A 26,085-nucleotide genomic window follows, 5' to 3' on the forward strand; every position below is an offset into this window, starting at 1 on the left:
GACTAAAACATAAAATTGTGTAAAAATGAACTCTGCATTGTTAAAATATTCTTGGAGAAAATGTGACGCTACCTCAGCTAATTTCTTGTCATATTGGGGGGTGGACTCTGGTAACAAAGTGGACCAATTACCGCTGTTGTGGTACATGTGAGGCTGCAGCTTAGGTTCGATGCAGAAGTGTAAAACGGCATTAATTCAAGGACAACGTCTTTGTTTCCATCCAGTTGACCTGTCACAATAATTTATTTTCATGAGTTTCAACTTGATTTTCTTAATCAGTTATTACATTTTAAAGTGGTCAAACTGAACTTCTTTATTGCATGTTGTAAATTGGCACCACTTTGCTTTTGAGTTTTATCAAGAGTTTCTAATAGTGATGGGAAGTCTGATTCTTTTCTGCGAACCGGTTCTTTCGGACGGTTCAATGAACTGTTTCAAAAAAGGATTCACCAGTTCATGTAATGACAACACTGTATATAATGCTAATATGCCGGCATCATAGAATACACCCTCAAACACATTCAATAAAGCCATAAGTAAGGGCATATTGCTGACTATAACATTTTATTTAATTAAGTTATAATAATAAGGGGGATTATTGTCATCAGTGTTTCATTCAGATCTTACAATACATCCTACATTAAAGTTTCCTAAAGCACCCAATTCTGACACTGATATACAAAGGTGAATGTTTTACACATGTTTAAAGCATAAAAAGTGATTAAACTAGTCTTAATCAACTCACCCATTTTACAGCAACCATGATCCAGCTCATCACAACTTCAGATATAATCTGCATGCACAATACTCAATAGTAAAATTTGTTTACATCTCTCTCAACTGAGACGTTTCGCCCCCTCATTCAAGTCCTCGGTTCACGCATGCTCATCAGCTGATCACTGATCAGCAGTTCTCAGTACTATGTTCAAAAGAGAGGATTCTCAGTTCAGTGTACTTTTGACTCGAGAACAGTAGACTAGATCATCTTCATACGTTGATAAAACGGTAATACAATCAAGTCATAAACCTATTTCTAGTATGTTTTATTTGTTACACTCTCTGTTATTCTGCAAAATACACCTGAAACATACATTTCACCCCTTAATCACACACATGCTCAATGTCAGCAGCTCATCGGTTCTCAGTGTCGGACACCTCTGAAAGAGGCGATTCTCAGTTCAGTACCCTCACTTCACTGTTGACTCGAACTGTTGCGACCGGAGTCTTCAGTCCGATTTGTGAACTAGTTGGAGCAGTTCATTGCAAAGAAGAGTTGGCAAAAGCAGATATCACCAGTTATAGGATCATATTACTCCAGGTGATTGGCTCATTTTAATTTGGAGTGGCAGGCATATCTGAGAGACCGGTTAAGATAGAGTAACTTGTGGATCAGTGTTGACTCAAGACGCAAACTTTTTCAAACGATTCAGTCCAATTTAATCACTAGTTTGTAAGAGAGAGAGGTAGATTTATAGAGATCTAGTGCTTCATGTGATGAAGTCCTGGGCTGCATTCCACTTCACTTTTAACTCCCCTAAGCAATTCCTCTCGGGGGAATCCCTGTTGCCATTTTGGAAGACCGTTCTACTTAAAGTGAGTGAGGGAAGTTTCTACTGACAGACCCTCAACCCATCTATTTTGACCCAAGGGAGTGAGCCTACTCTGATGTATGCCTCAGGTTGCTCCATTTCCCACAATGCAACTCGATTGTGACGTGACAGCAGATTGCACTTCATAAACCCCACCCCCACAACTCTAATGTATAATGAAAATGAATTTAGGTAAATTAAGTAGTTTAGAAAAGTTATATTGAGATATAACAGCGTAATAGTTGTAGCTATCTTAAACTGTTTATCACACAGTTATAGCCTATGTGTTCAGTGTTATGTTCACAATTTTGTTTGTGTAAATCTTAATTAATCCTTTCTAACAATTCATTGTAATTAAAAAACTAAATTAAACATACAAGATTTATACGTAAGCCTCTGAAATCAATCTCCCAAAACATTGTTTTCTCAGATGCAAAAATCACTAAATAATCCACAAATTGACATCAGCCTTCAACATGCTCCAAGTGATCAATGGTTTAGGGTGTTCCAGTAAACCTTTTGCACGTCTTCCATGTGTAGTGGACAGCGAAAGCAGTGATTACATCTGAGTCCATGAGACCGAGTGAAGTTTACGTGGGAAGGTCAAAAATTTGAAATGGAATGCAGCCCTGAGAAACGAGCTTAAATTGTGTAACCCTGAACAGGAAGTGCAGAAAAGTGTGTTACCTTTCACAGGAAGTTATGCTATCTGAGGTTTTCTTTACCCTGGGGGAAATTCCCCTGTACCCTGATATATTCACACACACTTACCTAATCGAAAACATGGAGGGTCTCAAAAATCTAGGGAGAGAACAGGCAAAAACCACTTAAAACTATTTACAAGCTCACATGCACAAATTCTCATGCTTTTAAAAACTGATCCATAGTGTTTTACATTTTGTCTTAAGCCAATCTGTGGTCTAACTGAAATCTAGCATACTTATTACATACCCACTCACATGTAAACAAAGAAGCAGACGGAGGCCATCTCTCACATCATGCCTCACCGCAAGCCTGCCGCCATGGCCCATGCCCCGTCTGCTCGCCGAGGGCGTCCTCCCGCGGCCAGAAGACAAGCTCCTGCTCCGCCTCAACCCGGGCCCAGCTCTCAGCCCCAGCGTCGAGCAAACCGCGGGAAGCGCACGCTCCCTGTCTCACGGACCCCCTCGAGGACCCGGAAGGCTCCCAGGCGCTCCTGAGACAACGCACCCAGAGCCCAAGACGTTAGCTCCGGAGGTGGTAAGACCGCTCCGTCCCCCGGTGGAAGGCCGGGAGGAGAATCCTTTGTTTTTTCATTTGCCGCAGCCCGTACCCAAATTCTCAATAAAAGAGCTATTTCCTTTGTCTCTGGGGCACATGGCCCGCAAATGCCGTTCTCACGGCACTCTGCTTTCAGGCCTCAACAGTCCCAGCTCCATGGACGTGGTGTCCCCGCCTTCAGCCCCACGACTGTTCCCCGGCCGGCCGGTTCAGACGAGTCCAGAGGACGCCAGCATCAGACCTCCTCCTCAGTCACGAACCTGCTTTGAGTTTATTCTCAGCACCAGAGCCTCGGGGACGCCACGTTGCCTCCCGACGCCGCGTTACCTGTTCCGCACCGCTGCGAAGCCCTGCCGGGTACGTCCAAAAAACTCGTCCCATTGGTGCCCCTAGCACGGAGTTTAGAGGCGTGGCTTTCACTGCCCAACCTGTCACGCTGGCTGCACCGGACCATTCGACTCGGTTATGCAATTCAGTTTGCCAGGTCTCCGCCCCCCTTCATGGGCGTACATTTTTCCGCAGTACACGGCCAACATGCCCATTCCCTGCGCGAAGAAATCGCCTCCCTTCTATTAAAGGACACGATAGAGCCTGTCCCTCCAACCGAAACGAAGAAGGGTTTCTACAACCCTTACTTCATTGTACCCAAGAAAGGCGGTGGCTTACGACCGATCTTGGACCTGCGAGTTTTCAATCGGACCTTGTCCAAACTCCCATTCAAAATGCTCACCCAGAAACAAATTCTATCTGGCGTCCGGCATCTAGATTGGTTCGCAGCGGTAGACCTGAAGGACGCGTACTTCCACGTCTCAATTCGCCCTCGACATCGACCCTTCCTACGGTTCGCGTTCGACGGCCAGGCGTATCAGTACAAAGTCCTCCCCTTCGGCCTGTCTCTGTCCCCTCGCGTCTTCACGACAGTCGCAGATGCAGCTCTTGCCCCTCTCCGAGAAGCCGGCATACGCATACTCAATTACCTCGACAACTGGCTCATACTGGCCCACTCTCGAGAGTTACTATGCGCACACAGAGACCAGGTGCACAGCCACCTCAGCCGTTTGGGGCTTCAGGTCAACTGGAAAAAGAGCAAGCTCTCCCCGGTCCAGAGCATCTCTTTTCTCGGTCTGGAGCTGGAATCGGTCTCAATGACAGCACGTCTCACGAGCGAGCGTCAAGTCATTCTGGTAGCCACTTACTGGCCCACCCGGACTTGATTTTCGGACCTCACGCTCCTCACGACAGCCCCTCCCTGGCGAATTCCCCTGAGGAAGGACCTTCTTTCTCAGGGACGGGGCACGCTCTGGCACCCGCACCCAGACCTCTGGAACCTCCACGTCTGGCCCTTGGACGGGATGCAGAAGATCTAGCCGGCCTACCATCCACCGTCATAGATACAGTCAATCAAGCCAGAGCCCCCTCTACCAGGCATCTTTACGCTCTAAAGTGGCGTCTGTTCACGGACTGGTGTTCTTCCCGAGCCGAAGACCCGCAGAAGCGCGCAGTTAGGTCAGTGCTCGTGTTTCTTCAGGAGAGGCTGGAGAGGAGGCTGTCCCCCTCCACCCTCAAGGTGTATGTCGCCGCTATCGCGGCCCACCACGACACGGTAGACGGCAAGTCTCTTGGTAAGCACGGCTTAATCGTCAGGTTCCTAAAAGGTGCCCGGAGGATATCTCCCTCCCAGCCTAACCTGTTCCCCTCCTGGGATCTCTCGGTCGTCCTTACGGGACTCCAGAGACCCCCCTTCGAGCCGCTTGACTCAGTTGGACTTAGGGCCCTCTCTCAATACCGCCCTGCTGATCGCGCTCGCTTCCATCAAGAAGGTCGGGGACCTGCATGCGTTCTCTGTTAGCGACGCTTGCCTGGAGTTCGGTCCGGCAGACACTTTCGTGATCCTAAGACCGCGACCGGGCTACGTGCTCAAGGTTCCTACCACACCCTTCAGGGATCAGGTGGTGAACTTGCAAGCGCTGCCCCGGGAGGAGTCAGACCCAGCCCTTTCACTGCTGTGTCCAATACACGCTTTGCGTGTTTATCTGGACTGCACACAGAGCACCAGATGCTCTGAGCAGCTCTTCGTCTGCTTTGGGGGACAGCATAAAGGGAACGCTGTCTCCAAGCAGAGACTCGCCCACTGGGTTGTCGACGCCATTTCCCTGGCTTATCACACCCAGGCCGTGCCCCCCCCCCCTTGCGGGTCCGAGCCCACTCCACCAGGAATGTTGCGTCCTCATGGGCACTGGCTAGGGGCACTGCCCTAGCAGACATTTGTAGAGCAGCGGGCTGGGCAACACCTAACACTTTTGCGAGATTCTACAATCTCTGAGTTGAGTCGGTATCGTCCCGTGTTTTCTCAGGTACCGAGCCCGTAGAACTCGGTAGCACGCCCACGATCTGACCGGGTGAATCGCTTTCACCTAGCGCCCTTCCCCCTAACCAGGGGAAACAGTGCGCCTTCATTCCCAGGAGATCCCAGGTTTGGGACACTGGTTGATTCCTCCCTAGCCCTCGTGGGTCGCAGTTCAGCGGAGGAACTCGCCAACCCAAGCCACTGCGGGTACCGCAAGCTACCCTGTACTGGTATAGGTGCTCCACAGGTAAGGCCTCCTTCGGACTCCCCCTGTGTGTAACACCACGGTTCTGTCCCCTCTGGCGAGCGGACTCCCGTGTTTCCCTTAGGCAGTCACGGCTGCCTCGGTTGCCGTGCTGTATGTTCCCCCCTCTATGAGGCTGGATCCACCACCGCACCAACTTTTGCACATAGGCCCTAAGTCAGGCCTCTGATGGTTTTGCCACTTAAACTTGCCTCCCCTCTTGGGTAGGCGTGGCCTCCGCAGGGTCTTCTCCGCCCTGAATAAGGGCTAAGACCCCCTTCCCTCAATGCGTGTAAGGGCCCTGGCCTTAGTTGCTCTATGCGAGAAACATAGAGAGAAAAGAGAGAATACTATATTTGTATATTTTAAACCTAAAACTTTTATCAAAATTGTACCTATATTTTATTAAATCATGTTCTGAACAGTCACACCATGCAAGTAATTTTATGTTCAGCTCCACATTCTGCATATGAATATATTAAGAATGATTGAAATTCCAGTATGGACTACAGATACACTATTTGATTAACAACAACTACCATAATTTTACACAGTTTACTGCTTTTTATCCATTTACGACAGCTTGGACATGTAGATGACGAAGTGTTCATTGTTACTGAGGGTAGCTGGCATTGGTCTTTCCTGTCAAAACACACAAATGCTGAGGTAGCAAAGATACACAGTCTGAGAGCTGTGTGTGAAATTGTGTGCGTGTGAGAGAAAATGGGTGAGTCTGTGATCAAGAGGTCTGCCAGGATAAAGTGAAGAGATCATCCCACACCCTGTGCCCCAAAATATCAGAGCTTCCTGTCCCCAACACACACGCACACTTTCTCAAACCCTTTGTTACGTCACAGCTCTTGATAAATGAAAACTTATCACAAAATTTTCCTTCCCACATTACTCTTTGTTTCCTGGTAAAGGAGCCATTGCCAGTCAGTGGTTAATGCACAATGCTTCATGGAAGTAATAAAATACAAATGACCATATAGTCACCCACAAATGAAAATTCTGTCAAAATTTACTTCACCTTCATGTCATTCTTTCTTTACGCAGAACACAAAATGAGAAATTCTGATTAATATCCTATTCCGTCATTTCTATGCAATGGCAGTTGATATCAAAGTCTTTCTAGCACGTCAGTCCACTGGTGGACATCTTTGGAACACTTCAGGGAATCTATTTACACTCATGAAAGTGCAGCTCTAATCAACTTGAATTGGGAAAGACCGAAATCTCCAAAACTGTTGGTCAAGATTACGATCAAAGAACATATTTCAAATCAGCAGTAAAATCTTACCACAATGGTAAGGTAATAAATGTTGCTTCTTTAGCTTAGATTACACAAAAAACTCTGCATAGCTAATGCGTATGTGTATCTCGAGTTGATTGACAGGCTTTGCCTTTATCTAAAAGGACATTGGCTCTTTTGCCTGTAAGGGGGGACTTCCTTTCTTCATCCGATGATCGTTGGGCTTTCCAATTTCTCCCATTCATAATTATAGAATTGTCCCATCTTTGGTTGATAGCGAAGTTATTTTGGGTCCTGTTAAAGCTTTAAAGTCTCATAAAAGCAATCCATGCAACTTGTTTCATATTCCAACTCCTCTGAAGGCATACGATATGTTTTGGTGAGAAACAACCCCCCTTTTTTTAAGGACATTTTTTTAAGGAATCTTTTTTACTTCAATCCTGGTATTGTGCTGGGTGGCCACTTGATGTCCAGTGTGTCCTGAAGCAAAAACCAGTTGAGAACTGCTGTCAGAGTCGATTCATTACTTGTGTTTTTTGGTCTGTGTTCGTGTGAGCCTTAATGTGACTAGGTCACATCACATATGACCTTCTCCTCAGGCCCCTGAGTTATGACACTTTGCTGAAAGCTGCATTTCACCATGTAATTAACATTCAGGTTACACACCTGACCCTCTCCCTTATGGATGCATGACTTTATGTAAAACCCAAGTCTGTGTGTGACGCCCACTGAGTGTTTAATTTTTATGCTCTCTTACGCCAAAGTGTGACATACTGCGCCCTATAGTTTTCCTTCAAGCTGACATATCCTTTTAAGAGAAAGGCTCTTTATATTTCTTGAGTGCCCAGTTACTCGCTCTGCAGATCCTCTCTTATACATTATGCTATATTCCTTTTAGATAGCTAATGCATGCATGTGTGTGCGCACTTGTGCGTGTGCACAAGTGGTCTCTGGTATGGGCATCTGTGTGTGCGACTGTTCATGCTTTGCTTGATGTTTTATCTAATCTTGCCAAAAGCATTTCTCTGGTGTTTATTATAATGGTCTCGGCTCATAAAGGACTTTTGTGTGAAGAGACACATCAGCATGACTCCGGAAGAACTCAGCCCTGCCAGTTTGGCAGAGTAGAGAGGAGCTTGTTTCTGTTTTTAAGCTGATCGCTAGGCATCATACTGAGAGAGTAAGTCCTTGCAAACCACAATGGAACCCTCTTTATTTGGAAAAATTATTTATAAATAGTAATAATTAAAAAAATATATATATATATATATATATATATATATATATATATATATATATATATATATATATATATATATATATATATATATATATATATATATATATATTAGTTTACTGTTAGGATTATGGTTTGGGTTAGTCAATAGTAATTTTACTTTTACATTTTCTTTTTTTGGAATATAAATATAATAGTCTATGGTCTGTCCTTATTAAGATAAAGCCAAGTAAATGTGTTTGTGTCTGTAGACTGTACATAGACAAAATTGTCCACAGTAGTAAACTAAATCTGTTAAAGCCACCCTTTGGGGCCATTCAGGAATGTCCGCTATTGTGTGTGTGCGTTTGTTTGGGATGGATTGAAGTTAGGTGCTGAAGTCAGACCTCTGTTGGTGATAAGTTTTGTCATGGCATATATGTCTATCTATCACCCTAACATCCTCACACATACCCTCACACTCAACTGACGTCAATCACAGTTCTCCAAACTAAACACACCTGTTTGCAAACTCGCTTTCTTCTACCCACAAATGTACCTTAATACATCTGAAAGCTGTGAGCTTTCCAAAGTAAACACACCTACAGAAATAATTCCTCTCTTTCTTGTTTTCTCTCACACTCGTTTACCTAGCAATCAAAATGGGGATGTAGCATAATCTTCTATTGTTTTAAAATAAAACAATATAACAAATTGTAATTACTACAGACTAACCTTGAATTTGTAATTTACCAGACACTTTAATCCAAAGCAATACAACAGAACACTTATCACAGGCACAATTTCACTGAAGCAACATGGGGTTGAAGTGTCTTGTTTAGAGTTTCAATGGTGGTAGATTGTGTATACACTCACTTAAAGGATTATTAGGAACACCATACTAATACTGTGTTTGGCCCCCTTTCGCCTTCAGAACTGCCTTAATTCTACGTGGCATTGATTCAGCAAGGTGCTGAAAGCATTCTTTAGAAATGTTGGCCCATATTGATAGGATAGCATCTTGTAGTTGATGGAGATTTGTGGGATGCACATCCAGGGCACAAAGCTCCCGTTCCACCACATCCCAAAGATGCTCTATTGGGTTGAGAGCTGGTGACTGTGGGGGCCATTTTAGTACACTGAACTCATTGTCATGTTCAAGAAACCAATTTGAAATGATTCGAGCTTTGTGACATGGTGCATTATCCTGCTGGAAGTAGCCATCAGAGGATGGGTACATGGTGGCCATAAAGGGATGGACATGGTCAGAAACAATGCTCAGGTAGGCCGTGGCATTTAAACGATGCCCAATTGGCACTAAGGGGCCTAACGTGTGCCAAGAAAACATCCCCCACACCATTACACCACCACCACCAGCCTGCACAGTGGTAACAAGGCATGATGGATCCATGTTCTCATTCTGTTTACGCCAAATTCTGACTCTACCATCTGAATGTCTCAACAGAAATCGAGACTCATCAGACCAGGCAACATATTTCCAGTCTTCAACTGTCCAATTTTGGTGAGCTCTTGCCAATTGTAGCCTCTTTTTCCTATTTGTAGTGGAGATGAGTGGTACCCGGTGGGGTCTTCTGCTGTTGTAGCCCATCCGCCTCAAGGTTGTGCGTGTTGTGGCTTCACAAATGCTTTGCTGCATACCTCGGTTGTAACGAGTGGTTATTTTCAGGCAAAGTTGCTCTTCTATCAGCTTGAATCAGTCGGCCCATTCTCCTCTGACCTCTAGCATCAACAAGGCATTTTCAGCCCACAGGACTGCCGCGATACTGGATGTTTTTCCCTTTTCACACCATTCTTTGTAAACCCTAGAAATGGTTGTGCGTGAAAATCCCAGTAACTGAGCAGATTGTGAAATACTCAGACCGGCCCATCTGGCACCAACAACCATGCCACGCTCAAAATTGCTTAAATCACCTTTCTTTCCCATTCTGACATTCAGTTTGGAGTTCAGGAGATTGTCTTGACCAGGACCACACCCCTAAATGCATTGAAGCAACTGCCATGTGATTGGTTGATTAGATAATTGCATTAATGAGAAATTGAACAGGTGTTCCTAATAATCCTTTAGGTGAGTGTATGTAAGTGTATTACATATATGTAAATAATATACACAGTGCATGAATTATCTCTCAATGTTTCTACATTTGGTAAATGAAAGAACATTTCCGGTTAACATAACCTCAATATGTAAGTGCCGTTGTCCATTTTGCGCAAGTAAGTGAGATAGGATCTGATCACACTGGAGACGCATTGCAATGCTTAAACACAATATTCACATACTGTCCAGATATGACATTTATGTTAATGCCAGGTGTAAGAAGCCATAACTACAAGTCTAGATCTAAATCCACTATGCTACCCAATAGCATTCTGTTGCAAGTCTGTTATGAACCTACTCTGTGAAACACCACATCCTCTTCCTTCCTTGGACCCCTCTAAAACTTGCACAATGTGCATGACGCAGAGCCAAGAGCTGAGGTGTGTGGTATGTCCCACTGCAGAGGCTCTTATCAAAATGGATTCCAGTCTTCTTTTCGGTGTCGGTTTCTGATCCTGCAACAGCTTTACAGTCATTAACCTAAATACATACCCTCATTATTTCATAAATTGCAGAACCAGCTGTACTACTGGACTTTTGTCGTCTTAAACACATTCAGAACGTAATTGCATTGTAATGTAATTGAAGTGAACTGAATTACTGATTACATGATCTTTTTCCAGTCATAAAGCACTGATTACACTCTTTTTATTGCCAGGGTCCAAAGTTAACTCTCGCCAAGTAAATAAAATGCATTGTCTTACCGGTTAGCCAGTACCATTGTTAGGAACTGCAACATATTACACTGTTAAAAGCAAATTTTAAGGATGGTAATCTGACCCTTACTATAAAGGATTCACAGCCATGCTCATAATCTGTACAACAGCATTCTTGTGGGACATTTCTTAATTTTGGACCCTGGCTGCTGCTACATTGAAGGGATTTTTTGCTACACTTACTGAGCACTTTATTAGGAACACTATGGTCCTCCATTCGCCTCAAGGTTCGACGTGCCTTTCTGTCACCTCAAACCAGTCTGGCCATTCTCTGCTGACCACTCTCATCAACAAGGCTTTTCTGTCCACAAAACTGCTGCTCACTGGATGTTTTTTGTTTTTGGCATCACTCCGAGTAAACTCTAGAGACTGTTGTGTGTGAAAATCCCAGGAGATCAGCAGTTACGGAAAAACTCAAACGGCCCATCTGGCACCAACAATCATGCCACAGTCAGAATCACTGAGATCAAAAATTTTCCCCATTCTGATGATTAATGTGAACATTAACTGAAGCTCCTGACCAATATCTGCATGATTTTATGCACTGCGCTGCTACCTGTTGGTTGATTTAGATTATCGCATTAATAAATAGGTGTACAGGTGTTTCTAATAAAGTTCTCAGTGAGTGTATTTTGAGTCAAAGTATATGCTTTGCAGATGATGGGAATGGAAAGATTTATTACGTTTGTGTGTCAATAAGTACATGTGCATGTGTGTGTCTATGGAAAAATATAGTGAGAAAGGGACAGGGCATTCTGGACAGGCCCCAGTGTTCTGCTCCGGTGGCTTTCAGTATTAAAACTCTAAAGGCTGCCCTGCAGCCCTGTCACCACTTCAGTGATGTCATCATGGCAGCTGGTGCTTCCATGTTCTCTCTGTGTCTGGACTTCCTACTGTGAGACAGCAAGCTCTCCTCTCCTTTTGTCAATTATTGGCTTTGTGGAAAACCGATTCTAATTTAGCATCTCAACAAAATCGGAAGGTGAAATGAGTAGCTTTGATTTCAGTAAGATTTGGCTGGGAACTTTATTAGGATCTGGATAGTTTGATCCTCATTGATGCAAGTTATTATAATCGAACCATATACAAAAAAAATAAAAACTTTGCAAAATACTGTTTCATGGCAGGTAAGAATCGTTTATGTCCAGTAAATCTTCTTAATTAACCCACCGTTGGCAGGTGAGGCAAAAGTTTATTTTGGACCCTGATAATGATGTCATTTTGACCTCACTTTCACTGACTCTTTCTTTTTGAAAGTCCACAGCTGGTTGAGGTTTTTGTGTGTGTGGTTTACGAGGACAATTTTTTAGGTTACAAACTGTTAATTACAAGGGTATTATGCTATAAATGTGGTTTACGAGGACATTTCTAGTGTCCCAATAATTTAAATAGCTTAAAAAACATATTAAACTATGTTTTATTGAAAATGTAAAAATGCAGAAAGTTTTTTGTGAGGGTTTGGTTTAAGGGTTGTGTTAGGTTTAGGGGATAGAATATATAGTTTGTACAGTATAAAAACATTATGTCTATGGAAAGTCCTCATAATGATAGGTAGACCAACAAGTGTGTGTGTGTGTGTGTGTGTGTGAGCATGTATTTATCACTTTGTGGGTACCAAATGTCCCCATAAGGACAGTAAAACCTGAAATTTTTGACCTTGTGGGGACATTTTGTCGGTCCCCATGAGGAAAACAGCTTATAAATCATACTAAATTATGTTTTTTGAACATGTAAAAATGCAGAATGTTTTCTGTGAGGGTTAGGTTTAGGGGTAGGGTTAGGTTTAGGGGATAGAATATAAAGTTTGTACAGTATAAAAACCATTATGTCTATGGAAAGTCCCCATAAAACATGGAAACACTACATGAGTGTGTGTGTGTGTGTGTGTGTGTGTGTGTGTGTGTGTGTGTGTGTGTGTGTGAAAAAGACTTGTAACATACGCATCGGTTACTAAAAATCAAGGCCTTTGTTGACGTACACCTTTCTGCCATTCTCTCTCTCTCTGTCTTTCATGTGTCTGTCCCCTAACATTAGGCAGTTAAATATTAAAACTCATTATGTTTTTACATATGAGTAAGAGAGTTCGTTTTTTTGTGTTTGTTTGTTTGTATGAGCAGACCTATGCTTAGGAAAGCTGGTAAGATCCGGTCAGTCTTATCTGTCCCCCATGTGACGTTGTGACTGAAAAATTTAGCTTGGCTCCTGCTGCACACTGTTGTTTTTTGGGTCATCAAGGTTGCCAGACTATCCACGACATTAGAATACTGTCATTTCCACATAAGAAGATGATTAAAAACACACAAACAATTAAATAAAAAAGTACAACAAAACAAACTGCCATTCAGGTTTACTCTATTTTGAGTATATATCAAGAGTATATATTTTTTTGTATGTATTTTAGCATATTGCAAGACCCTGTTAGGCCTTAACACACACATTCACATATGCAAACAACTGGTTATTTTGGAATGCATCCGGTACACAAATATACAAACATGCATAGCTGTTTATGTTGATAGCATCATGAAAGCATGTAAACGGACAAAGACATGCACATGCTTCATACTTTGTCACAGAGTTAAGTAACACAAGAGGCTACTTTGCTGCTGTTAACAGTATACACGGACTAAAGCCTTTTGCATAACACATTCCAACTGTTGTCCCATTGACAAAACAAGAATGAAGAAAACAAGATATTATGAAAAACAACTGCAGCAAACACACCCCAAGTGTGCAGGACCTCTAAAATGTATTTTCATGGATTTATATGTTTAAATTTATATGAATGTATAAGGGAAAGTTTCTCAGGATGTGTAAATGATCACCTTTTAAGTTTTCCGCCATTTTTAAACAACTTTTTGCCTTTGCTAGTTCATTTTAAGTGGTCCTGTGGTGTGACAAATACATTTTTAAAAGTAAAAATGTTATATGTAGGCTGTCGTAATTTATATAATTTCTAAAATAGTTTTACATTGAGGATAGCATGTCACACCACAGGACTCAAGTTATTCATGTCATCTACCCAAACACTCTGTTTCTTTTGGGAGAGAGAGAGACAAAACGAGATTAGTTAAATATTTGTTATTTTGCTTTCCCTCGCTCTCTCTTTCTTGGTCTTTCATACTCTTTCTTTCCACACACCAAAGACCTCATGTATATTTTTTCTCATCTGGTATAAAATATGTTTTTCAGCAGGAAACTTTTTCAGACAGTGCAGCCATTCATAATCTTACGACAGTGTGTGCACATTTGTAAGCATTTCATAATAAAATAAAACGTTCTTTAATAACCTCCGTGTTTTTTTGCTTTTAAAATAAGAGTTGTAATCTATAAAAGTGTTCGGTAAATAACATTTGATGTTGCCCTGAGACAGAAAAAGAAAGAAGTGAATGCACTCCACTTCTCCAAGCCTTCAAAACTAATCCAAGCTTTCACACTCTTGTAAGGATATAGCTTATCAAAAGAAAATTTAGTTTTCAGTTTTTTCCTCTTTCCTTATACTTTTTTAGTCTTCCTCTTTAGTTGACCTTTCACCTAGTTTATTTTCTTCATTTTTAAAATGTCTTTCTCTCATATTTTCTGCATATTTTGGTCAGGATGCTAGATTTAGTAGTTCAGTTCCGCTGTCTTGCAGAATTTAGGTGGACACACATGTTGTCAGAATCACAAACACACTGTGTCTGCTTTAACAGTTGTCATATGAATGGGTAGCAGTTTAAAGCATTATGCTGTCGGATTAAGTATATGCATGTGTGTGTTTGTGTTTGTTCATTGACCATGGCCATTGCTTATTGTGAATAGAGGTTGTGGCCTTTTGTGAGGGTGGTTTGCATTGTCTGAGTATTTCCTCTGAGAATCCCATAGGATAGTCCTGTCTCCCCTCTAGACAGTATGGGACCCTGGACAAAGTCTGGCAACTTAAGCTTGACACAGAGGTTATGAAAAAAGAGCACTGAATGTTTCACCCTATTATTGAGACAGATCGTTCTTTCTGTAGCTGTGGTGGAGAAGTTTGTGGTGATAAAAAGGGATTTGCTTATGACATTTGGAAATCCAAACACAGCCCTTCATGATAGACATATTTATTGAGTACACTCCTTTCATTCTTTCTTTCTTTCTTTCTACACGTCTAAGGGGGTGTTCACACTGAATGTTTTTGCTTCTGTCCGTGCTGTATTTCAATTGTATTTCTGTGTAAATGTGCTAATCAGTCATATTTGATCATTGTGCCGTATCTCTCTGTATTTTCAGCAATTCGCGCTAAATATTTGGATGCGTTGTCAGGTAAAAAAGAATGTAAACTTTTATTGTCAAAATGTAAAAATTATTCTCAAAACACCTGCATTCTGTTCTATTCGTCGTCTAGCTTTGTTTTGCGCCAGACCGTGTTCTGTCTAAACGGCTCCTTCTCTGTTTTTTAAAAGGTCTAAGCAACAAAGATGCTGGAACCCTGTTGTGTCTGTTCTGATTTTTTTCTTACTCCGCTTTTTAATTTTAGACTTAAATCAGTTTGGCCATCAGAGATTGTAAATTCCAGTGACCCTAAACCTGGTTGAATGGCCCCAAATCCCAACTGTCTTTACCAAGTTTTGTCAGAATTGGCCATAAGGTGGTGCTATAATGAATACATAAATTTTTTTGTTAGGTAACACATGGGCTAGAATTTGAATTACAAGAAGTTTTCCCATTTTTCAATAACATTTGTCTGCCATTTTGAATCATATGGAAAACATATTTTTTAAACTCATATTGGGCCGTTCATCCAATTTGCAAGAAATATGGCATGTATTCCACTATCTGACATCTTCAATCGGAGCTGTGGAAGCTTATGTCTTGCCCCTGAACAGGGATCTTCTGACACAGATGGATTGTCACAACCAGAGCTCGACACCATGGGCATTTCTTCAAACTGCATTTTTGTACCCTTGAAGGGCACTTCGGGAAGGGGACACCACTTGAAGGGTAGTTAGTTTCAAACTATCCTTTTTTATTTTATTTTTTTAATGGCCCTTCCACAAAACTGTTAGCTAAGATTATATTCGTACAGCAATGCCATGCAGAATGCCTACATCAAGAGTTCTGTTCTTCAGAGTGAGTAGGGCGTAGGGATGTTCACTTTCAAAGGTACATCAACAAGGCAGCTTTATGCCTTAAAGTGATGAGTTTTTGCTGACTGGTGTTCCCCCCAAGGTGTGGACCCAGCGCCTTGCCCTGTGCATATGATGCTTCACTTCTTGCTAGAGCGTTTGGATGCAGGACTCACTCAATCCATGCTCAAAGTCTATGTCACTGCTATAGCAGCAGGCAATGCCCCTTTGGGTGGATTGTCTGTTGGCAAGGAGTGATGGCCAAGTCCCTCTCTTCCAGTAAGCTTGCACAAACTCTCTCTGAAGATCGTGCTGCTACTTGCCATGGCTTTAGTCAAACGTGTTGGGGATCTTCAGGCCTTGTCGGTCCATGATTCTTGTTTAGAATTCGGACCTGGCTTGTCAAAAGCCGCTCTCCAGCCAAGTGCGGGTTATGTGCCCATTTGAATCAGAGGCTGTTAATTCATTGTGAATTAATTCATTCATTAATACATTGGACTTACGAGTCAATTCAGGCTGAGGGATTAGCTCTTGTCTGCTTTGTAGGCTGTTCAAAAGGTTTGGCCATCTCCAAGCAAAGTCTTAGTTTCAACAGGTTGTTGACGCCATTGTGCTCACTTATGATTTGCAATGTGTGCAGTGTTACATAGGTGTTAAGACTCTGCCAGGAGCATGGCCTCTTCCTGGGATTGGGCAAAGGGTGTCTTAGAAAGACACCGGAGCTGGGCTTTTCCTAACCGCTTTGGCAGGTTTATAACTTGGTTGTTTCCTCTCTTTCTTACCAGATTTTTGCTGCAAATAACTTTTTTCTCAATGTTCACAGAAACATTGTGCTTTGGCTGTTAGTCTTATGACCATGCTGTTCCTTGACTCTTCTCAGAGTGAATAGCACTGTTTTATTGTTCTATTACCCTGTTGGCTAGTGTGTTATATTTTTTAACCTTAAATGATTATTGAGTTTCTCTTTTCCTTCCTATTGTTGAATATGAAGGGGAGACTATGTCAACGTCTTTCAAATACCCTAATGGTTAGTAGGCATTGCCTTGTGCATGTTAATCAGTAGCATTGTGCAATGGTATACATTTTCCCATAGTGAGCTACTGAAGTAGCGTCGAAGTGACTGACTTTAGGGGAACGTCCTAGCAACAACTGTAATCCTGGTTCTCTGAAAGGAGACATTTTTTTTTATGAAAATGCGTGCAATGAGGAACACATCAGTGGCAGAGCATCAAGCACCATCTGCCAATAGAATGGCATGATTATAAAAGGCTTCATAGATTGTCACTTTTGGGAGGAGTTTCCCATAGCATCAGCTACTGAAGCAGCACCTTGTTCCCTGCTATTAGGGTACCACGGTTATAGTCGTAAGCAGAAAGTTTTCCACTATTTAAGTGCTAGTTGTTTTCTTTCATTGCAGGTTGTTACAAGTTTGCCTTTGCATCCGCACAGATTTTCTCTTCTGCGGAGTTGCTGTGTTTGTACAGTATATTTTTGGCTAAATTTTGCTGTTGCTTGACAAGTGTTTCCTGCTATTGACCATATGGCTTCTCTACAATTGGCTACAAAACAAACACTGTGTGGTTGTGTGTTGTGTGAGTGTATAAAGGCAGTGAATTTAAGGAGAGTTGGACATAATTTGTTCTCATTATATTCATTTTAGTGGTACGTGCATGCATCCCATATACAAAACTTCTCTGGCATTTAGGGATTTTGGCTCATAAATGCCTTATACCAGTGTTTCTCAACTGCTGGGTCGTGACCCAAAAGTGGGTTGCAGGTCTATTCGGACTGGGTCGTGGATGCATGGAAAGAACATTGCCATGGTTCTCCCATTGAAGATTTTTCATGATAACCTATTTAGGAATGCAGATGCAAATTGAATGATAATCTTGCAGTCAGCTAAAGGTATTCTCATCTGCACTGAGATATTTCCGTGGTGTGATTAAAGCTTTTGCATGAGTGTAACGGAAACAACTAGCAGCTTTTTTTTTATTATTATACATCACCTTTACAAAATGATTTTACATGGATACATTAATTACAGGTTATGTTTTTACTGTGGTGGGTCGCCACTTGATTTCCAATGTAAAATCTGGGTCCCGAAGCAAAACCAGTTGAGAAGTCTTATACAATGTTCTCTGCTTCCTGTATTATATGACCAAGATACCAGTTCACCGCAGTTACAATTAATTGGATTAATTTATAGCTATTTTCTCATATGTTGTTCAGTTTATGAGTCTATCAATGATTTATCATAACACCCCCTTTCCTTCTCTCTCTCTCTCTCTTTCTCTCTCTCTGTCTCTGTCTCATTTTTGCAACATATTATTCAGTCAGGGAGCTGATAGTCTGCAGAACCTGTTTTCTTCTCTCTAATGGAAGGATAAGAAAGAATGAGTTTGGAGTGGGGACAGTGTGGGTGTTTAGGGGGAATTTTGGCACAGGTCCTCGTTTTGTTTTAATAAATAACTTCAGTTTTACTTCTTTCGCTCTCTCTCTCTCTCTCTCTCTCTCTTATTTTTTGCAAGTACACATCCCCTGCTCTGGCAGTGATTTTGCTGTATTAAAAAGAGAAGTGGTTGTTTTGAAACCTCTGACTATATAATATGTGAGTTTAATTTTGCCTGGGTATACAATACAAGAAGCTCAATCATTGGAGACTGAACAACTGATTCTCCCATCATTTTATCAAACATGAATTTCATTCAAGATGTTTTTTATGAGTTGAGCTCTTTTTGAATATACAAAGAGTCAATACTGTTTTTGACAAGCAACACAGAATCTTTTGTGATTTATAGCATACACCCCTTCATGGCAATGGTATTCCCTGATGGCAGTGGCCTCATTCAGCAGGTTAATGCACCCTACCACACTGCAAAAATTGTTTAGGAATAGTTTGAGGAACATGACAAAGAGTTCAAAGTGTTGACTTGGCCTCCAAATTCCCCAGATCTCAATCCGACTGATTATCCATGGGATGTGCTAGACCAACATGTCCGATCCATTGAGGTCCCACCTCGCAACTTGCAGGTTAACGCTAACTTCTTGGTGCCATATAACTCAGAACACATTCAGAGGTCTTGTGGAGTCCATGCCTCAATTGGTCAGACCTGTTTTGGCAGCACGAGGGGGACCTACATGAGGCAGGTGGTTTTAATGTTGTGGCTGATCGGTGTAAGAACCTGCTTACCTTGACATGTTGACATATGTAAGTGATATATAACTTGGCGCCAGTATGTATGCATGCACATATTTTTTTTCGATGCAAATGTGCTCAAACTCTGCACTTTAAGTTCTGAGGATCTCACAGGTTTCCTGTGTCATTTGCATAATACTTATTATGATATACTTTATCGTGACTGTTTGAGAGAAACAGTCTGTTTATTTGTGTTATCTAAAGATTTCTACTTTATCGCATTAAATAGATTCTAATTACATTACTTCTTATGCGACTCAGAGATCTAGAAGAATTGCTGTCCTCTACAAGCTTTTCATAAACAATGAAATATTAAGTCGCTACATTCTGACTGTGGCATGGCTTAAGGCCCAGGCCTTGGCAATTTTGTTTGGCTGTCTGGTTGTGCACAGGCCTCATCTGATGTTCATGAAGAAAGAGGACCCAGTGAGTGAAATTGATCAACAATAGTTTTTTTTTTTTTTTTTTTATGATCTCGCTATGTGAGCAGGGGATTATGAAATGCCAAAAATGTAAGTGGATGATTCTTACAAAACTTGTCTGGGTCATTTAATTTATTATAATGTTTATTATTGTAGTTTATTATATGTTATTATAGAATATATTAAATAATAATATTACTAATATTAATAGACTCATGGAGAAGAAAATTAATAAATATTTATTATATTGCTCCTGTTTATCCTTGCACTCCCATATGTGCTGCCCTGCCCTTAACGTTTGACCGTCTGTGAATACATCATGTTTACAGTGCCTCTCGTCAGGTATGACGTTGTATGAAATGCTTCAGATGCTGAATCAGCAACTTGTTTTCGGCCCTTATAAAAGAAGTTCACTGACACCATCATTCAATTGTGCTAAGCCGGATTATGCAAATCATGATAGGTTGACTGAATAGACAATCATTCAAAAGATCTTGTTTGTTACATCTGCACAGGTGTGGACTTTTCACTCTAGAGAGAATCGGTGAGAAAGGGTGATGACAAGACTTGACTCTGTTATATGTTATATGTTTTTTTTTTTTGTTTTTTTTAGGAACTGTTACGAGTGCTCTGTGGTCTAAATGAGGAACAAGTGTTTTGTTGATCCTGTTGCACCGCTGCCCGACTGAAGCAAGCAGGCTTTCTTGAAATAGAAGTTTGAGGGATGATAACAATTGCTGAGTTGCCCAATTTATCAGATCATATATGACAGTTCAGTCAAGAGCTTATGCTGGGTTAGTTTGCGTAATAATGACGGTTTGAATGTTTATCAATCATGACCGCTAAATGTATTGGTTGTCAGTTACTGTTTCAAAACAAATTCTGCCTAAAGGTGTAGTTCATAAAAAATGTAAAATTCCGTCAGCTTTTACTCACCCTCATGACTTGCTGTTATTCATAATGTTAACCTCGTTCACCATTCATTTTCATCTAATAAAAAAAACAAAGATGCAATGAAAGTGAATGGTGACTGAGACTAACATACTGCCTAACATCTTCTCAGTTCAACAAAAGAAAGAAAATCATAAGGGTTTAGAACTACATTAGGGTGAGTTAAGTTTCACAGATAATGATGGGGGCAGTTGTAAATTCTGTGGAACTGTGTTTAATGTCATGCTAAAGATGGCTGAAGAGGAGGTTCTTCCCTTTATTTGAATTAGATAGGGGTATTGAATTGTGTGTGTGTGCACGCTGTGCCCCCTGTATTGTGACAGCTGTGAACACGCCATAACATTCATGGGAACTTTGGTTTCCGCAAGTGCAAAAGGCTCAGCAGATCTACGTTTATTTCTGTGTTACTTGTTTTTAACAAGAGAGGGATAGAGGCACATGGATAGAGAATAACTGTAGACAGAGTGTGTTCTAAAATGACTGACTTTCACAAATGCAGAAAACTTTTTAATTTTTACACTGATGAGCCAAAACTTTACGACCACTCACAGGTGAAGCGAATATCAATATATAAAGTTGATCATAATGCTGAACAATCAGTTCTCATAGTCAACATGTTGAATGCAGGAGAAATGGGCAAGAGTTAAGACATGGGCGACTGTCAAGGGCCAGATTGTTATGGATAGCTGACTGGGTCAGAGATACTCTGAAACTGCAAGGCTTGTGGGGTGATCCCGGTCAGCAGTGATGAGTACCTACCAACAGTGGGCATCGAAGGCTATCCCATCTGGTCTGAACTGACAGACTAAATCTGCATTGTAAATCTGTTGAATTCCAGGCCATAATGGCCTATTTGGTAAAGAACAAGCAGATATTGCTGCTAAAGATCAGAAACAAAAATCTTGAAAAAATATTGCAACAAAACTTTTGAAAAAATATTGCAACAAAAATCAGAAGGTGTCAGATTCCACCTCAAGCCCTTGTTGAACTCTTACATATTAAACAAATGGCAAGCAGAATGGGAAGATATTATGTATTAAAAGGAGAAGTGGTTTTTTTTCTAAATATATAATATGCGAGTTTAAGTGTGCCTGGGTATACAATGCAAGAACTCAAGCATTGGACATGATATGACACAAATGGTACACACAAGGTGTCGCATAGGTCAGACTAGACTGACACATGGGTGTTTTATTGAAGGGTGAGGAACCACCAAAGTGTGTTTTCTTTCTCTTATGTTTTAATGTATTTTATCTTTTTTGCTGTATTTATTGATTTATTTGATTATAACTTGTATTTGCCATGATATAGGCTTTGATGCTGATATGGCAATAAATACCAAAAACAGCAACAGCAAAAGACCATGTCTGATTCCACTTGGGCACTGGCTCACCAGAACTTGTTATAGACTGTAAAAACATAGACTGGCCTGATGAATCTGGATTTCTGCTGAGGTACACAGAGGGTAGGCCCACTGCAGACTCAGCTTTCAGCAATTATAGAAATACTCAAACCAGCCCTTCTGGCACAATCAATCATACCATGTTCAAAATCACTGAGATATTTTTTTTTCCTTATTCTGATGGTTGATGTGAACATTAACTGAAGCTCCTGACCCGTATCTGCATGACCCGTATATGCATTGCACTGCTGCCAAACAGTTGGCTGATTAGATAATCCCATGAATAAGTAGGTGTAAAGGGGTTCCTAATAAAGTTAACGGTAAGAGTTTTTGTTACTTTTAATAGTGCACCCGTAAATAAAAATTCTGCCATCATTTGCTCATCCTCATGTTGTTCCAAACCTGTTTCTCTTCTTTCCTCTGTGGAACACAGTAGGAGATGTTATACAGAATGTTAGCCTCAGTCACCATTAACTTTCATTCTATGGACAAAAGATGCAATGAAAGTTAATGGTGACTGAGATTATTCTGGCTAACATTGGCTTTTGTGTTCCACAGAAAATGAAAATCACCCAGGTTTGGAATGACATGAGGGTGAGTAAATGGAAAAAGTGAACTGTCCCTTCAAGCATTGTTTCTTGTCCTTTTCAATTTTTCAGAGTAACTTTTTAAATTTGCGTGTATGGATGTGCATGCTAACGTGCTCCGCATTTAGTGCTTTGGGAGTGCCATTTCCTCTGACTGTCTTTGTGTGTGTATGCATTTGTATCTATGTTCCTAGTGGACCGCACCTCTTTCAGGAAGACAGCTGCTTGACTGAACTGCTTCAATCAAGCCTGTTCTCTGAATTCCCAAGCTGGATCCAAGTATGAGAGCAAGTGAGCAAGAAACATGGGAAGTTGGGTTGTAGAAATTACACCAGAAAAGGATACAGGATAAGAACAGAACAGAGGAAAGGTGGATCTGATAATGGAGGAAAGTGGTGCTTGAATGGTTTGATGTCTAGTGTCATGAAAAGAGCCACTGAGCCTGAGCAGTTTTCTGCCAGGTGTCAAACTCTCACTGTTTATTGGCCCCCACCAGGCAAAAACATTCACTCAGAAGGCATCCAAATACTCAAGCCAGTGAGTCCATGCTAGTTTGTAAAAGTTTGCCAGCGAATTAAAAAGGCAACGAAGTATGAACAAGGAGATATGATAGGAACTGTCTTAAAGGATATTCCTTGGAATTTTATGAGAAACACGTAGCAATGAAAACACGATAAACTCAAACTTTCATCATCATTATTAGTCACTTGTAGGATACTTTTATTGATCTCTGGACCGAAGCTTGAGCATTGGGAAAGTCTTTGGTCAGGTCATGACCAATTTATTTATACTGACATTCAAAAGATAAATCTTATTGCACCTTTAGCGCAATTGATAATTGCGAGTTGATAATGACTTGAATGAAAAGGTGAGCAGTTACTGGGAAACACAAATAAAGGGAAAGAAAGCCACAAGTAGACAGAAAGAGACCCCAGTCCACTGCAGAATTGGTGTTGATTTGTCTATCCCTCCTGCCTATTGTAATGGTGATCTTAAAGGGACATTTGCTTAATACAGACTTGATTAATGTCAGATTGAATGAAATTGAAACTGCAAAAAGATAAAGTGCTCATCAGTGTGGGTGACCAATTTTTTATGTAACAATATATTCCCCATTTCATAAAAAAAAAATTCCATTGTGGTTATTGTCACACCATAAGGTCTAAAGTTCAAGGCTGCAAAGGCTTAAGTTGACTTGCAACACTTTCTCTGTGGGCAAAACCTTAGATGAATTTGGTCATAAAACATTGAAATCCAACACCGTGTAATTGTGAATAGGCTCAAAAACACAACTTAATTTCAAAGTTAGACTACTTATTTTTCTTCCTAAGGCTCTAGAGTGGGGAAGTGAGGGTGAAAAAAACCCAGATTGGACCCTGAAACTGTTGTTCTCTATTCTGATTGGCTGACTCCTGTTGCTAGGCTTATGTCATTGTTTTTTTTGTCACTCTTTCTTCCCCCGCTCTCTGATAGGTCAGGATGGAACTGGTTCAGACGAGGGCTGTGTCAGGCAACTTTTCTGCCACTTGTTAAACATCAGAAGGCTTGTGGTTTTAGCGTGGCTGCTCGTTCAGCACGAGAAAAACAACAGTGCAGAGACCCACATTCACACGGAAAGGCACTTTAACAAACACACCCTTTTACTCAGAAAGCATTCACACAAAATTAAAACTTTTGGTCTGGCTGGCAGTCATGAACAGAGGTTGAGTTTCTTGCAGATGTTGTTCTCACAGCTCCAAGAATTCACCTTTTCAAACTAACGTTCAAAAACAAACATATTCTTACATAAAAATGGCTTAAACTGACTTGAACTTAAGCAATAATTTTTAATTATGTATTTAAAACTAATAACATTTAAAAAAAAATGTGTATGAGTTATTAATAAGATAATGGATAGAAGTATAAATAAAATCGGGAATGGGTTTGCAGATATTAAATTACCATTTCCTTGAATTATGTGTTTTACTGGTCCAAAAAAAACCTTTTTGTTTTCTCTTTTTTAATTTTAATAGACTTGTTTTTAAAGCAAAACATGAAATGTGATGGTGATGAAACAAAGTCTTCTGGAAGTTGGTGCACTCTTCTAAGAAATATATTTGATGCATATGCCCAGACATGTGCAATACTCCTCCGTTCAGGGCATTTGAATGGCTTAAAGGGATAGTTCACCAAAAAATAAAAATTATCTAATCATTTACTCACCCTCATGCCATCCCAGATGTGTATGACTTTCTTCTGCATAACACAAACACCATATCCATATAATCCATAGTTTATGAAGCAATACGCTAGGTGTTGGTGAGAAACATAAATATTTAAGTCCGTTTTTAGGATAAATTCTCCTCCCTGCCCAGTAGTTGACGATATGTACAAAGAATGCGAATAGCCAAAAACAAAAGAATAATGTGAAAGTGGAGATTTATAGTAAAAAAAGGACTTAAATATTTATCTTTTTCTCACCCACACCTATCATATCACTTCTGAAAATATGGATTTAAACACTGGAGTCTTACAGATTACTTTTATGCTGCCTTATGTGTTTTGTGGAGCTTCAAAATTCTGGTCACTATTCACTTGCATTTTTAGGACCTACAGAGCTGAGATATCTTACTAACATTTTTAATTTGTCTTCAGCAGAAGAAAGTAAGTCATACACATCTGAGATGAGGGTGAGTAAATGAGAGAATTTTCCTTTTTGGGTAAACTATCCCTTTAACCAACAACCAAACATCCAGACTTAAAATGTCTCCACATTATTTTTGGTACCTTCTCCTGAAGTTATCACTAATTCATAGAATTGGGTGCAGTTGTACCTTGTTTATTAGAGTGCCAAGTGATTTGATTACTGTACATATTAAACTTTTAAAGCAATGTTTTAGTTTTTCTCATCAGTTTTCAAGTCTTTTTTATTATTCTTTGTGTTTTAGGTTGTATTTGCATGAGATTTTAGTACTATATAGCCTGGTGTGTTTGAAACTTCTTTCGTTTCCATAGATATAACATTGGTACTGGTTGGAAAAGCCTTAAATTTATTCCCAGATTATATTTATGGCTGGGCTCTTTTTTAATAAAGAGAAAAGGGTGCGCTGGGGGAGGTGGACGCAAGGCAAATGCTGACCGTTCTCTTCTGTAGGTTTGCTGAGCCATAGGGCTCGGTGGGCCTGGTTAACCACCCCCCTCTCCCTGGAGAGAGTGCTGACTCCTGCTCTGGTCTGTTTACACCCCTCTCTGCACTGGTGTGGGACAGTCCCTTCAGACACAATGAACATGCTGAATAGCTACTGTTCATCATGTGAGCGATGCCAAATCCACATGCTTTTAACAAACCTTTACTTGTGCACTGGATTTAATATAAACTTTATGTCGGGGCTGTATCACGCTATGATATATTCAACCTTTTTTGTATTTCTGCATTGAGAGAAAAATATATTATTTATCCAAGTAATTATTTGTCACAATTGTACAGAGCAGTTATCTGAGTTACCATAGACTTTGTCTGTTCAAACCAGGCCATTCTCTGTTGACCGCTCTCATCAACAAGGCATTTCTGTCCACAGAACATTGCGACCATTTCAGTCGGAGTCTGGAGCTCCGTATTACAGTGGAAACGAGAGAGGTCAGACTTTTTTGTGAGTGAAGAGTGCACTCAATAGTTCAGTGGTAAACAACTGTAGCCACCTGTGGTGCGTTTTTTTTGTTT

General features: G+C 40.8%; 1 protein-coding gene across 1 annotated transcript in view; it reads right to left on the reverse strand.

Annotated features, from left to right (window-relative positions):
* Nucleotides 1-6,013: 6,013 nt before the first annotated feature.
* LOC127622478 (sialomucin core protein 24-like) overlaps nucleotides 6,014-26,085 on the reverse strand; it is a 30,073-nt gene continuing 10,001 nt past the window's right edge. The window contains exons 5-6 of the mRNA XM_052096578.1: nucleotides 6,471-6,486; nucleotides 6,014-6,082 (exon numbers count right to left, since the gene is read on the reverse strand). Of these exons, the coding sequence (XP_051952538.1) occupies nucleotides 6,014-6,082; nucleotides 6,471-6,486 (85 nt within the window). The remainder of the gene's footprint in view (nucleotides 6,083-6,470; nucleotides 6,487-26,085) is intronic.

The sequence above is a fragment of the Xyrauchen texanus genome, chromosome 28 (assembly GCF_025860055.1).
Source record: "Xyrauchen texanus isolate HMW12.3.18 chromosome 28, RBS_HiC_50CHRs, whole genome shotgun sequence".
Classification (NCBI taxonomy): Eukaryota; Metazoa; Chordata; class Actinopteri; order Cypriniformes; family Catostomidae; genus Xyrauchen; species Xyrauchen texanus.